Raw genomic sequence first — 14,942 nt, 5'->3', positions numbered from 1 at the left:
CAGGCTAAACATACCCAGCTCCCTAAGGCGTTGCGTTCCTCATAGGGCAAGGTTTCCAGACCTTTCACCATTTTAGTCGCCCTCCTCTGGACACGCTCCAGTTTCTCAATGTCCTTTTTGAATTGTGGTGCCCAGAACTGGACACAATAATCCATTTTTAAGTTTTTTCCCAGCCCTTTTTTCAATTTTTCCAGAAGCAAAAGAGGAAGAGAAAGGCTTCTGGGGGAAAAGGGGTGGTTCCATAATTTCCCCTTTTCCCCAAGCTTTTATTTCTTTACATGCATATAAACACACCTTTCCTGTCAGTTGCCATTCTCATCCATCTGTGCTGGATGTCATGCCACTGGGTGAGATCTCTCTGTTGTACGGTATCAGTATGCACAAACACTGCCATTTCCACCTTCACCTATTTCAGGCATGCCATGTCTCACTCGCTTTAATACTCCCCCAGTCCTTCTGGCTGCTTCCCAAACTACTTCGCTGCTGCTTTTCAACCGTTCCATCCAGGAAAAAAAGGAATGGCAACTTCACAATGCAACATAATTCAAGTGTGCTATGTATGATGAGTAAATGCCTTGTTAACCCTTAGGTCTAGTCATCGCTCATATAAAGCTGCTGGAAGCTGCTTTTGGCTGCTGCATGCATGTACATATACAAGGAGCTGAAAGTCTACATGTGGAGTCACTGCCTAGGACAATATTAATGGAGAGGGTGCTAAATATTTTTTTTATATTTCTTAACCCAAGAGTTCCTTCTGTGTAAGGATGTTCCTGACTTGCCAAGCAACTCAAAACATCTCAGATGGGTAGAATTTTCTAACGCTATATAGCTTGGTGTTCTTCACCTCCTACAATCCCTGATTGGACAGTTAGAGGGAACCGGGGCAAGTAAAAATCAGCCTTGGGATGATTTCGCCCAAAACCCATTTCATCCTTTCTGAACTACACCAGTTTTGTCTGCCCCTTTCCTTCTCCTCCCCTTCCACAATCCTTGGAGTGAATATGCCCCACTTTTAAGATCTTGCATCCCTTATTCATTGATGCCTTACCTTTCTCAGAGTTGATATGATCCCCTATCAACACAGTCATGTTTGAACAGGGGATGGGTATCTATAAACACAGGGAGCTGTGTGCCCTATGCACACTAAAAACATGAATTAAGATGCAGCTCTGCAGTGTATATCCATAGCTTATTTCCTGCCACAAGATACCCCTTCAAATGTTACACATACCCTTTAGGAAATGTATGGTGAACAAGCTGCAGACTTGTTTCCTTCATAACATATGAACTGGTCTTTAATTATTGACATTTATCCAAACTGTAGTCCTTCCATCATTACTACCTGCCTGATTTTTAGTCATCCAAAATGATAAACCAGAATTCTGGAGAACGCAGACCTAACAGTGATAGCAAAATGTCAGGGTGACCTACCATGAGGCAGAGTGAGGCAGGAGCCGCTTCAGATTTGAGGTATTGTAAAAAGGGTAGCAGAGGATCTTGTAACAACAGAGGTGGCATTTTTTCAAAGATGCTACAACAGAGGGTCTTGTAGCATCTTTATCAAAGATTTAATTGATACAAACTTTGCCAAATAAAATCTGTTATTCTTTAAGATGCCAGAGGACCCTTACTGTATTTGTTGGAAATGAAAGGTCAGCAAATAATTGTTATTTTGTGGTTATAGAATCAACGATAGGGGGACATGCATTTTCTCCCTCATACATCTGGGGATGATGGTGTGTGTGTGTGCGTGTGTGTGTGTGTGTGTGTGAAAAATGCCTTTGCCTCAGCCTGCAAAATATCTTATATCAACCTCATCAAGTTTATGTTAATACTTCTTGATCATTCCACTCAGGTCCTGCTCATGATCAGGGGCAATTGTATTATCTCTATATTACAGTTGTTAGGAGGAAGAGAAAAGAGTGAGAGCAAGTGGTTCATAGAAACCCTGCAGCGTTTTACTATGTCTGTAGTGCAGTCGAGGTGAGAAAAGGATTGGAAATGAGAGAGCAGCTCACAACAACCATGCAATATAGTTGAATTTTATTATATCTATATTTCAGGCTGTGCTAGAGATGAGAGCTGATGCTAAAAGTTTAAGTAAATTACAACCCTTCCTGTAGACTAGTCTTCTTATCTCCAGATGACAGGTTCTGGAAAATGTATTTATTGCATTTATATCTAACCTTTCTCCCCAAGCGGGACTCATTGGCTCCCAAGAATGTGTAATTAAAAGTGCCCTTAAAGCACAAGAAAAAGAATTAAATTAAAATATTAAAAATTAAAAGCACATTTCAAAATATATTGCTAAGGAAAGTACAGGACAAAGGTGGTATTAAGCTCCTGCCTCAGCAATGGATTAAATAAGGGTGAAGAGACTGAGAGAGAAGAGCTTCTGTCAACCTTGTAATACAGTCCAGTGGTGTTAGCCCAATATTTTGAGGCAGAGTTTCAAAGTGTCACAGGTTTTAGTGAAAACAATGGGAGATAGGATTTCCTTAAGTATAACTCTGATCTGTTTTTTATGTGTGCAACAAATTTTGATGTTCAAAAGGCCAGCCTGCCTGCAGTAATCTTTCCCTTTTGATATGGGCACCCCAACCCTTTTACAGTATTCCTTCCTCTCTCTTTTTCCCCCCAGTCTTTTATGAAACTTTGCAAATTGATGTTTTTCTCCCATTTCCTTTTAGATTTACCAAAGGTGCTAGCAAAGAAGACTTAGATGACATAATCAAAGATATATTTGATGAAAAGAGCTATGTCCAAAATTGTGTGGTAGGTAAAAAAAAAAAACCCTCTGAGAAAAGGCAAAGGGGTCATACTTTTAGGAGAAAAGTGACAGTGGCAGGGAACATCTAAGCCAAGGTGGGAAACTACAGCCTGTGGGACTAAATCATGCCCTTCTAGGGTTCTGATGCTACCCTCCCAAGGTGGTTAACAACCCTTTCCCCAGCACACAGTGCTGGTGGTTTCCCAATTTTTCCATGATTTTCTTCCCAATTCAGAAAACATAGAATCAACTCTTTTAAGGCTTCATTACTGAAAAACTTTAAGATTGCCTATGCTCTTATTTTTTGGTTTCACCCTTTTGCTTTGACCTCACCCATACTGGAATATGGTCTCCAAGAAGTTAACTGCGATTGAATTCAGCTCTTGAACTACAAGAGGTTTCCTACCTTTGAGTTAAACCATAGACTCTTACTATCCTCCTTTTTGGATTCTGGAGCTATGACAGATTTGATAATGTGGGAGTCTAATCAAAATGTTGGAGCATGCATGCTGAAATAAGAAAGAAAATGTTTTTTGATTTCACAGGAAATGGAACCTGTGAGAAAAGAGCTATATCATTCCAGGGAAATTATAGACTAATTTCTATCCAACTTTATTAGACCATGGGACCTGTTAAGGTAACATTTAATGTAAATTCCATTGTTTCAGTAGGCATGTTCTAGTGGGACAAATAGTATTCAGATCTATAGGTCCTTTTGTTTTGGTTTTTCCAAGAAAATATTAATCTTTAAATTACAGTGAATTTGATCTAAATTACATTTGAATTTGGATTAAGCAGCTGTACAGAAAAAAATGCTAAAGTTATTGGATCTCTAGGGCTGCATCTGCAGAATTAAAGCAGCTTGACACCACATTAACTGCCATGGTTCAATGCTATGGAATTATGGGAATTGTAGTTTTGTGAGACATTTAGCCTTCTTTGTCAGAGAGTTCCAGTGCCACAACAAACTACAAATCCCAGAATCCCATTACATTGAGCTATGGCAGTTGAAGTGGTATTGAACTGCATTATTTCTGCAGTACAGATGCAACCTACCTGAGTTGTGAAATATGTGACTGCTGTGAACAAGTACGGTATTTCAGCTTTACCTGTTTTGTCACATGAAGCCAATATCCATTTTTCAAATGAACGTATTGTTAAAGTCAAACAAACTTCCGTCAGCTTTATTTAAAAAAAATATTAAACTTCTGAATAGTCAGACCATTGATCCATCAAGACATTACTGTTTCGAATTACAACTCCCAGAATTTTCCAGCAAGTCTAGACAGTGTCCATTTTGATGGGGGACGGGGGAGTTGTAGTCCCAAACAGTAATTTTTCCAGCTTCTGATCCATCCAGCCTGTTACTGTCGATTCCATCTGTCCGGCTACTGTCTATTCTAGTGTCTGACTCTCTAGGTGGTGGTAAGGGAGAGGGCCTTTTTGGTTGTGACCCACCACCTATGGAATATCTTAACAAGTGAGACATGTCTGGAGTCACCAGCAACATATTTTTGGTGCTGCATTGTTTTTCTACATAGACCTTTGATTTTACTAGCATTTTTGAAACCTTGGCCTTAGGTTATAGGGAAAGGAATAGAATTGTTCCTGTAATTAATTCTTGTGGAGAACTTTTAGTTTACATTTTTATTGTCTTTGTTTTTAACTTTTGCAGATTTTAATTGGCAGACTTCTTCAATTTTTAGAAAAAAGTCATCTAAGAAATTTAATAGTTAATAATGATAATAATAATAATAAACTAATATGCTACATTGATAACATTAACAATGTCTCACCTGCCACTTCTCAGGATGTTATTTGAAAACTTTAACATGATATCTTTTAATAGATTACTGGTTCATGTTAACAGGTTCCCATCTTCCTCTTTCTGTTAGAAACAAACATCTAACTTGTCCAGCCCTGCATCTGAAAAAAATATTACCACTATTCAAGCCTATGGTAAAAGGTAAGTAAAGGTGGCATGGTTAAATAATGTCCAGGGATTAGTAAATGGCTGATTTCAACTACTGTATGGACCAACAATAAAGAACTGATGAGTAGTTGGATCTAGCAATAATTACCCCTTTTGGTGCAATTTATCGTGTGTGTGTATTTAAGTATTTGAAGGGGTGTCACATTGAGGATGGAGCAAGCTTGTTTTCTGCTGCTCCAAGGAATAGGACCCGGAACAATGGATGGAAGCTAGAGGAAAAGAGTTTCCACCTCAACATGAGGAGGAACTTCCCAACAGTAAGAGCTGTTAGACAGTGGAACACAGTCCCTCGGAGAGTGGTGGAGTCTCCTTCTATGGATGTCTTTAAACAGAGGCTGGATGACCGCGGGGGGGGGGGTTGATTGTGAGTTCCTGCATGGCAGGGGGTTGGACTGGATGGCCCTTGTGGTCTCTTCCAACTGTTATGATTCTATAATTCTATAATCTGCTAAGAAATAAGTAGGTATGAAATGAGTTCACTGGAAATTGCTGCCAGGTTTTTTTTAACACCACCACCAACAAAATGACTCACAATGCTAATTATAGTGGGGCGAAGGCGGGCAATAATCAGTACTAAAAGAAATTTTGGGGCTTCAACATTGTGGTGTTTTTCTTTTCTTTACACCTTTGCTATTGGTGAAACTTACAGTTTTAATAGACCCGAAGTGAGATCCCCCAAACTATGTGGTGCAGTAAAATTAGGGACTGCAAGGTTGAAGCAGTGTGACTTTTTGATTAGCAGTGATGACGATATTACCTGAAACTTTCCTGTTCCTCAACCAAGCCATAAAGCTCACAGTATCGGGGGCGGGGGGGGGGGGGGTATTTTGCTTCTCTTATTTACTGTCAGGTTGCTTTCAGTTTATGACAACCCTATGAAAGGGAGACCTCAAAGATACGTTGCTGTTAAGAGCTCTGCTTAGGTCTTGCAAACTCAGGGTGTGGCTTCCTTAATTGAGTAAATCCACTTGTAACATGGTATTCCTCTTTTTCCACTATCTTCAACTTTACCAAGCACTATACATTGGGCAAACAGGTCCATCTCTGTGCCTGAGGATAACTGGTCATAAGTCAGACATTAGGAATGGGAATACACAAAAACCAGTTGCAGGACACTTCAGTCTTCCTGGGCATTCCATCCGGACCTTCCGAACAGCAGTCCTTGAACAAAACAACAGCAAAGTAAGATTAGATAGAGAAACAGTAAAAATGGAATTTATTCACAAACCCCAGCCCATCAAGAGTGGGGCGAACAGATACAATGGTTTACTGGCACAGTATACATATTATAACACTGGTAAACAACCCCAGCCTCGTGAGTGCTCTCAACCAGTTTATCACATATCCTTTCTCGTTTCCAGCCAGCATCACACTACATTCCAATAACTCCCTCTACCATTCATATGGGCTGCACCTACACTGCAGAATTAATGCAGTTTGACACCACTTTAGCATTGCTTAATGCTATGGAAATTGGGGTTTGGAGTTTTGTGAGATATTTAGCCTTCTCTACCAGGAAGCTCTAATACTACAATGAACTACAAATACCAGGATTCCATAGGATGGAGCCATGACAAAGAAGTATCACACTGCTTTAATTTAACAGTGTGGCAGCAGACCTAGTTGTTCTCTCACCTTGGCTTTAGGCAACATCTTTCCTCATGCCTTTGTCTCCCAACAGCTCTTGTTAAACCTAAACTTGTCACATACCATCAAGTTATCCATTTCTTTTGCTATTCACCCATACAACCTACATATTCATAGCTATGAAGGTCTATTCCAAGGCACTTCACTTCATGCATCTGATGAAGTAAACTTAAGTCTATGAAAGCTTATGCTACCAGTTTCTTTCTCTCAAAGATGCAGAAAATTCCCCTTGGATATTGATCCAGATTAATAATAATAAATAAATAAAATATTTATTTATATCCCGCCTCTTCCCTTCCGGGATCTAGGCAGGTAACAACAGTCCAATAAAACAGATATACAGACAATAATAGAATAATAGAATCATAACACTTGGTAAAGACCACAAGGGCCATCCAGTCCAACCCCCTGCCATGCAGAAACTCACAATCAAAAAACTCCCAGAGGTCCCTTAACCTCCCTCCTTCTGCTAAAATTACACATAAACATCAAGACACAATACAAGATCCGCAGTACAGTGTAGTTAATTACAAATTTTGTAACTAAGGATTGACACAGGTCGAATTATTCCAAGGGACTATCAGGAGAGGGGGTGGAAGAGTGAATGGATCAATTTGGTTAATTCAGCTGGAGGAGGTTAGTCTGGAAAAGCCCACTGGAAGAGATCCATCTTTATCGCCTTTTTAAACACCTCCAAAGATGTAAATATGGCAGATCTCTTCCGGCAGGTCACTCCATATTTTAGGAGCAGCAGCTGAAAAGGTTCTCTGGGAAGTCACCACCAGCCTGGTTTTCTTTGGGTGGAGTAGGTTCCTCCCAGAGAACCTGAGTATTCGGAAAGGATTGTATGGGAGGAGGCATGGCTATATCTTGGAATTTTATCAAGCATTATCATCTTTTCCATTGACTCATGTCTTATCATGATATATCCAAAGTACCATAGCCTCAGTCTTATCATTTTGGCTTCCAATAGGACTCATTTATTTGGGGGGGGGGAGGGTATTTGTTTTGTTTTGGCAATCCATGGTATCTGTAGAGCTCTCCTCCAGCTGGTGTGATGCCTGAATTTTTGGATATTGCTTGGAGATATGGGTATAGATATTGTCATTTTGGGTGCCCACACTTTGGGTGCCCACACCATAGCACTGAACAAAGCTGCAGCCTCCTCACCTCAGAAGTATAGCAGAAGAACCAGGGGCTATTGGAGATATCTGAAGGAACAACAGTTTTTTAGGAGGCAGTTCCGAACATATGAGCATACCTCTTATATTAATTTCATTTAGTCCAAAATTCAATCAGTTTAAGCTGGATCCAAGCACATGCTTTTAATACATCTATGAAGAAGTGGTAGTACCAGTTCTTAATTAGTTTCCCAGCACAGTACAAGGTTTTGGTAATCACCTTTAAAGCCCTACATGGCTTAGGTCCAGCTTATTTAAAGGAACATCTCCTTCCATACAATCCATCCCGCATACTCAGGTCCTCTGGGACAAATTTACTGCAAACTAAGAAGAACAGACTTGCTGTGGTTACCCAGATGACCTTCTCCTCGGCCGCTCCTAAACTTTGGAATGACCTACCAGAGGAGATCCGTCACATAACATTTCTTGAGGCCTTTAAAAAAGCCATCAAGACGGATCTCTTCCAGCAGGCATTCCCAGACTAATACACAGGCCCTCTCCTCTGTCCCACAACTATGCCTTCTTTGATTCTCCCTTAAATCGCCTCATTGCAATGGGGATTAAATTTTACTGCAATTTTAATAACTGATTTTTATGCTGTTGTATTTTAAATTGTAGATTAGGGATTGTGTTATTATTTTACTACGTTTTATTTTTATTGTAACCCGCCCCGATCCTGTGGGGAGAGGCAGGCTATAAATAAATTATTATTATTAATTGAGCTGTGCACAATATTCCATGAGGCCATAAAAATATTAATCATTTTTCAAACTGTGAGGTTCTGTATCTTCAGTGTTGAATATCAGGTTCTGTAGGCTATATTTTAGAAGAAGGCAATGGCAAACCACCTCTGAGTATTCCTTGCATAAGAAAATCCTATGATAATCCTGAAGTCTCCATAAGTAACTTGAAGAATGTCATCATCAGTATCAGCATCTTCATTTTAGGCCTGTATAAGATATCTTAAAAACAGTGGGCATATTGGAATATTTACTTATGACAATACAAGGTTGCTGTTTTTCTGGTGTGCCTCCTAATTGTTCCAGAATTACTAGGTTTATTGGAAAAGTAGATATGTTCACATGATTACTGTAACCCCAAGAAATAAAAATGCTTTACTGTGTTGCTGATTTTTCAAAACTAAAACTTTCTATTCTAATTCTTGAAGATGTTGCCCGGTGTACCTTGGCGGGAGCGCGGCACCATATGGTATTGGAACAAGTATATCACAGAGGTAGGAATTTTTTTAAAAAATAAAAAGTATTGATTAAATCTTCCAGTTGAAAAAGTTACTTTTTTCCAGAATCCCCTCAAAGTAACTTCTGGCTAATTCCCAGAGTTCTTGTTCAACTAGAATGGAATAGAAAACTGTGACAAATGAGCCACTGGTCTGTGTAGTTCTGTGTTGTTTCTATTAACCATCCAGAGCAAGTCCTCTCCAGAGGTGTGGAATGACAACAATCAGTAAGAAAGGTTAAGTGTAATCAGATAGGAAGAGTAGAAATTGCTTGTAATAGTGTGTGTGTGTGTGTGTGTGATTTTGCATTCGAAAAACCTAGCAGTCACACAGTATTAACCTGTTCTGTCATCACCAGTTGTTCAATGAAGATTGGAAGCCTCAGGACTGATAGCTAACTAACAAAAAAGCTTAGTTATTTCTTACTATGAGTTTTGATTGGTTGACAGAAAGAAATTCCACCTCAACATTAGGAGGAACTTCCTGACAGTAAGAGCTATTCAGCAGTGGAACACACTCCCTCAGAGTGTGGTGGAGTCTCCTTTTTTTGGAGGTCTTTAAACAGAGGCTGGATGGCCATCTATGTGTGGGGGTGGGGGTGCTTTGTGAGTTCCTGCATGGTAGGGGGTTAGACTGGATGGCCCTTGGGGACTCTTACAACTCTATGATTCAGTGACATTAATTGCACTTATATTTACTTATGGGCAAAAGCAATAGCTCTGAAGAAAAAGGCATATTTTCTTTATTTATAGATATTGCTTGGATATATTACAATTATTTTTAGCATTGAACCATGGTGACTAATTGGATTATTCCTGCAGCGCCGATAGAGCCATTGTGAAATTCAGTGTCCTGTTTCCTAAGGAAAATTTGAAAGTGATTGAAAATTTTAACATTTTTTAAAAATAACACAAGACTGCTAATTCCTAGTGTGTCAGTGTGTTTTAGAAAACATGTTGTGTTAAATTTATTTAAACAAAAATAATGATATTCATCTCTTTTTCCTTTCAACAGAACCTGTGATCAGTTACGTTGTACTGCATGTGACTTCCGTGTTTCACATTATGATGACTATCAGTGGGATAAATCATGTGATTATCTCTTTTTCAGGTATGTTTTTGTGGGGAACATTTTTAGGAGGATTCAGTGTGTTTCCACTGGCACTTGATAGATCATATAAAACCATATGGCACTGCAGACCCTGAATGTTTCCTCAGTTTGTTCTGTCTCAATTTAACCTTTCATAGTGTATAGCTGTCTTATGTCTTGAAATACAATTCCCAGCATTTCTGGACATTGCCCATGCTAGGTGGAATGATGGAAGTTGTAATCCTGCACATCTGGAAAGTAACAGGTTGGGGCAGACTGGCATACAGTATAGTGGAGATCTTGTAATATGTTAGATTGGAAAAAGGTAGCAGACAAACAGAGACTTAGGTGGCAGTGGCACTGGTAGAATATGTTAATTTCATCCCCACTTCCAGATGCTAATTCTAATAGAAAAATAACGGAGAGGGATGGTTAATAATAATGGAGAGGGCTGCTTGTAGGCAAAGAAATTGGACAGTCCAACCATGCCATGTCTGACTGTTCATTCCCAAGGATATTGTCCTAAATACACTACAGAATATATTCTGTCAGGCTGAGAGAGGTTTGTTTGTGACTGCAGATATATGGACTATAGCGATAAAGGAGGAAAAACTATTAATGTCATATCTGGAAGACTCCTTCTTTATTTCAGAACAAATGTGTTCTCGCATTTTATTTTGATTAAGACATTTCTATAGTGCTTTACAATCCAGAAATTCCAAAGCGACTGACAATAATAAAATAAAATAACACCACAAACAATAAAAGTATTTTGATATTTTAAAAGTATGCATGTCAAACTGAAACATACCATGGCCTTATCCTTTATTTACATCAAATAAAGTCAGTTCAACCCTCCCTGCTGTGTGAATATTTAATACTGAAACTATCATTCAAGGGCTTGTTCCCAAAGAATCATAAATCAGCTTCTGCTTGCAGAAGAGAGCTTTTTTCCTGCCTCTTTCCACTGCAGCTGCTTGTCCATATACACATATGCTCATATCCAAAATGTTACTCATGAAGTCAGTCAATCAGTTGTTACAGTTAACAGACCTTCAGACCATAAGACAATTAAAATGTCAATTTTAAAACAGCAACAGTATATAGACCAGGAACCACACATCTTCATTATTCTGAATACCAATGAGGTTGGACTGGATCCAAAAATTACTCTTAAGTACTGAAACTAGTTACTGCAACTTAATTGCAGGTATTGCTATGCCCTGCAGATCAATAGCTACAAAGCAGAATTTTGCCACCTCTTCCGTTACCTTTTGATCAATATCTTTTAGTATACCAGCCCAGGGATCTTTCAGGGAATTTATCTATTCGGAGTGTTATTAATCTTAACCTATCATCCCTATAGAGAGTTCATGTGAGAAGGATATGCGATAAAAATTCTACTGATCCTTCACATGAGCATAGACGATCCTTATACTCAACTTGTTGAAATCGGCCCTTTATTATGGCAAATGGAAATCATTAAATCTTACTTTGGTAAATGTCAAGCAATATTTGGGAATTGCATGGTTTTTTAAAGTAATTTGCACCACCCATTAGATTAAATGCCAGGTTACCGTATATACTCAACTATAAATCAACTTCATGTATAAATCGAGGTCAGGTTTTGGGGCCAAAATTATGGATTTTGCCATGATAGGTCAAGGGTAAAACTTGGAGGCTCCTTCAGTTTGTGTATGTGTGTGTATGACAAGAGAGACTCTCATTGAGGCTTTTTGCTTCATAGTTTCAGCTTTCATTTCAGCCAAACATGGAGGGGGAGGGAGATGTGCTCTTAAACAGCAATATCAATCAATCATCCAGGACTCTTTCTGCTTGTCTCCAGAGAGAAATAAACTCTCCACACTGCATGGGGAAATCTGAAAGAGATGCTATCACATTATCATAGTGACCTGTAAATAAGTCAAACTGGGATTTTGGGGTCAATTATGGGCATAAATTTTTAAACTTATAGACAAGAACACACGGTAAATTAATGGGAGAGCAGGTCTTTTTGCAATCAATAAGGAATAATGGCTATCAGTATTGAACTGTACTGCATGAGAATCGTTTTGCTACAGTCCAGTTTAAGATGCAAAAAAAAAAAAATTATCTGAGAGGCCCAATCTCTGAAGCTTCTCTTGGGCTGTTTGTAATTTATATGAGTCTTTCTGTAACAGGCTGACATAACCTCTCTCTGGCCCCCCCAAAATGCTGCTCATGAAGTGTGGATGACAGTCTGCCTAGAATGGCACATGATATGGCATGCAATGGGAGTGGGGGTTTTATTTGAGTAAAAATCAGAGATAGACACTATTTGCATGAGAAATACACTGTGTTCAATGTTAGGGTATTTCTAGATACTGTATCTATGATATTTTTAAAATACCTTTTAAAAACAGTTAAAGTGGGATGCTCTTGATTTTTAGGAATAATATGCCTGAGTTCAGCAAGTTGAGAAGAAAGATGCTAATAAAGAAGGGAGCACGCGCCTATGCTTGTCAGTGCACTTGGAGATCTGTAGATCAATTAACAGATCTCTCTACAGACAGACAACTACGTTGGGTTTGTAGCAAACACACTGAGTGATTTCGTCTTCCACAGCCAAACACCTACTTCACTCTGAAGACTGTCTTCCTTCTTGGCATTGTTGTATGTAAATCAAGTATGTTTTTTGTACAATTAGATCTTGTTGCTATTCTAAATATAAATAGAGCACTCTGCCTTGTCTGCAGTTTCTTTGTGAACTAACCAAACTGGGATGAATTGCAAGCTGAGGTTCTGCTGCCTGGAGAACCAGGTTGGCAAAATCATCTTAGCCTAGCATTACACATGGCAATATTCATAAATGTCTTGGCATTTAACAGTCCTCTCCACTAAATACCAGCAAAAGATAGGTTAAAGCTGAAAGGAAATGAAGGCAATGTCATAGAATGCATCTCAAACCTGAAAGAGAAACATACAAGCAGTAACATATAACCAAGCTAATGCTTTGACTGGAGCGATTTTTATGATTAGTCTATTGTAAAAATCTGTTGTAGAGTCTGAAACACAAAATTGTTGAGCATTGTTATATTACACTGAGGATTTTAACAGTATGGTACAGATGGTTTAATACAGCTTCTAGCTTTCTGCTAATGTGTGTGGAACCCATAGTTGAATTAGTATTGTTTTAAAGCAATATTAGAAGCACAAACCATGAAGCTTGTAGCTTAAGCAAGCACCAGCAACAGTATCAGCAGTGATGAGATTAGGAGACATGGCAGTGCCAGAATTCTAAAAGGCACTAAATTCTAAAATTCTAAATTGTAAAATTGCAAAGGAGATATTTAGGCTACAACTTTAATAACCTTTTACCAGGGAATATGCACCACTGGAGACAGTGATACTTGTCTACAAGTGAACATGAATTGAACTGAATTGTTTATGCCTTTCTATACTGTCATCTTGTTTATGGCTGCAGTTCTAGATGCAAGTCCTACTCAACTAAGTAGCAGTTGCTTCAAAATAAAATGTCTATGATTCAGCTGTCCAAAGCTTTTCTTGTAAAACAGGAGTAGGCAACTGTACAGTGGGCAAATGTTTACCCTGTAAGAACTCCAGTGGCTGCACTAGTGCATCAGTTGAAAACTAGAAGTAATGAGGAGGGGGGGCAACCTTAAGTCAAGAAAGCAATATCTCTGCATTTGCAAGTGGTTTTCTTGCATTTTACTCTTTTAACAGGTGAAAATTTTCAGAAGAGTCAGATTGAAAGGATGGTAATTCAAGGGCTGTGAACAACCCACAGCTTGCACTTTCCCCATCCATAATGTGAAGGAGCTAAATTATTTTCTGAAACAATATTTTGAATTGATGGTATCATTTATAGGGGAGAATTGTATGCATGATATTCAGTGGAAAGTTTTTTCATCCCTAGCAAGCACTGAAGCATTTAAAATAATCCAAACTAGTCAGATATTCACACTGTGTTGTTTAAATCTTTATATGAAAATATCAGATATAACCAAGGTTAGCTGGCCTCTTACTTTCCCTAATTATCTTTTGCAGAAAACCCCCCACATTATGATAGTTATTGTATTGTATTGTTTTAATTGACTATAATATAATTATAATTATATTATATATATATGATTCTTGTCTGTGTGGTTGTTGTTTTTTTCAACCTTTAATGTTAAGCAATACACTATTAGGGTTCGTTTTTTTGTTTTGTTTTTTATGTACCATGAAACGTTGAAAAGTGCTCTCTGTCTTAAATAACTGGAACAAACCAGAAATAAGCAGCTTGATAAGAAAGCATATGAGAAAAAGCAAATGTTGCTCTTTATGGTGATCTCAAACCAGAACTTGGGAGATATTTAGGACTACAATTCTCACAGTTCACCAGCCAGCATGCACACTGTCTGGAAAATTCGGCATACTGTAGTCCAAAAAGTAACTTTTCTAAGTTCAGTCTTGGACCAATTACATACTGTACAAGCAAGTTTAATTTATTGCAGTTTATTTTCATTCCATGTAACCTTGTTAGAACTGGAGTATAAATAGTTTTGATATGTTTCTTTTAAATAAAAATTTGAAAGTAAACATAGAAATCAGTCCTTTGACTTTCTCTGCAGTGCTACAATTACACTCATCCCTCCATATTTGCAGCTTTGATATTTGCGGCTTTGATTATTCACGGATTTGATTAATATATTCTCTCTAGGAATATCTAGGTCCTCCAGCACAACTCTATGGTCAACTTTAACTAAATGTTGCACTGAAAGACATAGAGATTCCTAGAGAGAACACTCCACTAGGCATTTATAGCCCCTCCAGCGCAATTTCTATGGTCAGTGTCTGTCGGACATTGACCACAGAGTTGCACTGGAAGACCTAAAGATTCCTAGAGAGGTGTCATCTCAGGTAAAACTATGGTGTTTTCATTATTTGTGGTTTTTCCCTATTCACAGAGGTCTTGTGCCCCTAACCCTAGTAAATATAGAGGGAAAAGTGTACTAAAAGCTGTATCCTGGGTAAGTTAGTTGT

At 38.5% G+C, this 14,942-nt stretch overlaps 1 protein-coding gene across 1 annotated transcript in view; it reads left to right on the top strand.

Moving 5' to 3' along the window:
• The window catches only part of CFAP418 (cilia and flagella associated protein 418), a 26,524-nt gene extending 12,026 nt beyond the window's left edge, over positions 1–14,498 (top strand). The window contains exons 4-8 of the mRNA XM_042464458.1: positions 2,691–2,775; positions 4,666–4,736; positions 8,760–8,825; positions 9,843–9,938; positions 12,347–14,498. Coding sequence (XP_042320392.1) covers positions 2,691–2,775; positions 4,666–4,736; positions 8,760–8,825; positions 9,843–9,938; positions 12,347–12,506 — 478 coding nt within the window. The 3' untranslated portion in view covers positions 12,507–14,498. The remainder of the gene's footprint in view (positions 1–2,690; positions 2,776–4,665; positions 4,737–8,759; positions 8,826–9,842; positions 9,939–12,346) is intronic.
• Positions 14,499–14,942: the final 444 nt, after the last annotated feature.

The sequence above is a fragment of the Sceloporus undulatus genome, chromosome 4 (genome assembly GCF_019175285.1).
Source record: "Sceloporus undulatus isolate JIND9_A2432 ecotype Alabama chromosome 4, SceUnd_v1.1, whole genome shotgun sequence".
NCBI lineage: Eukaryota > Metazoa > Chordata > Lepidosauria > Squamata > Phrynosomatidae > Sceloporus > Sceloporus undulatus.
The sequence above is the reverse complement of the archived record's forward strand: the minus strand, read 5'-3'. Positions and strand labels throughout refer to the sequence as shown.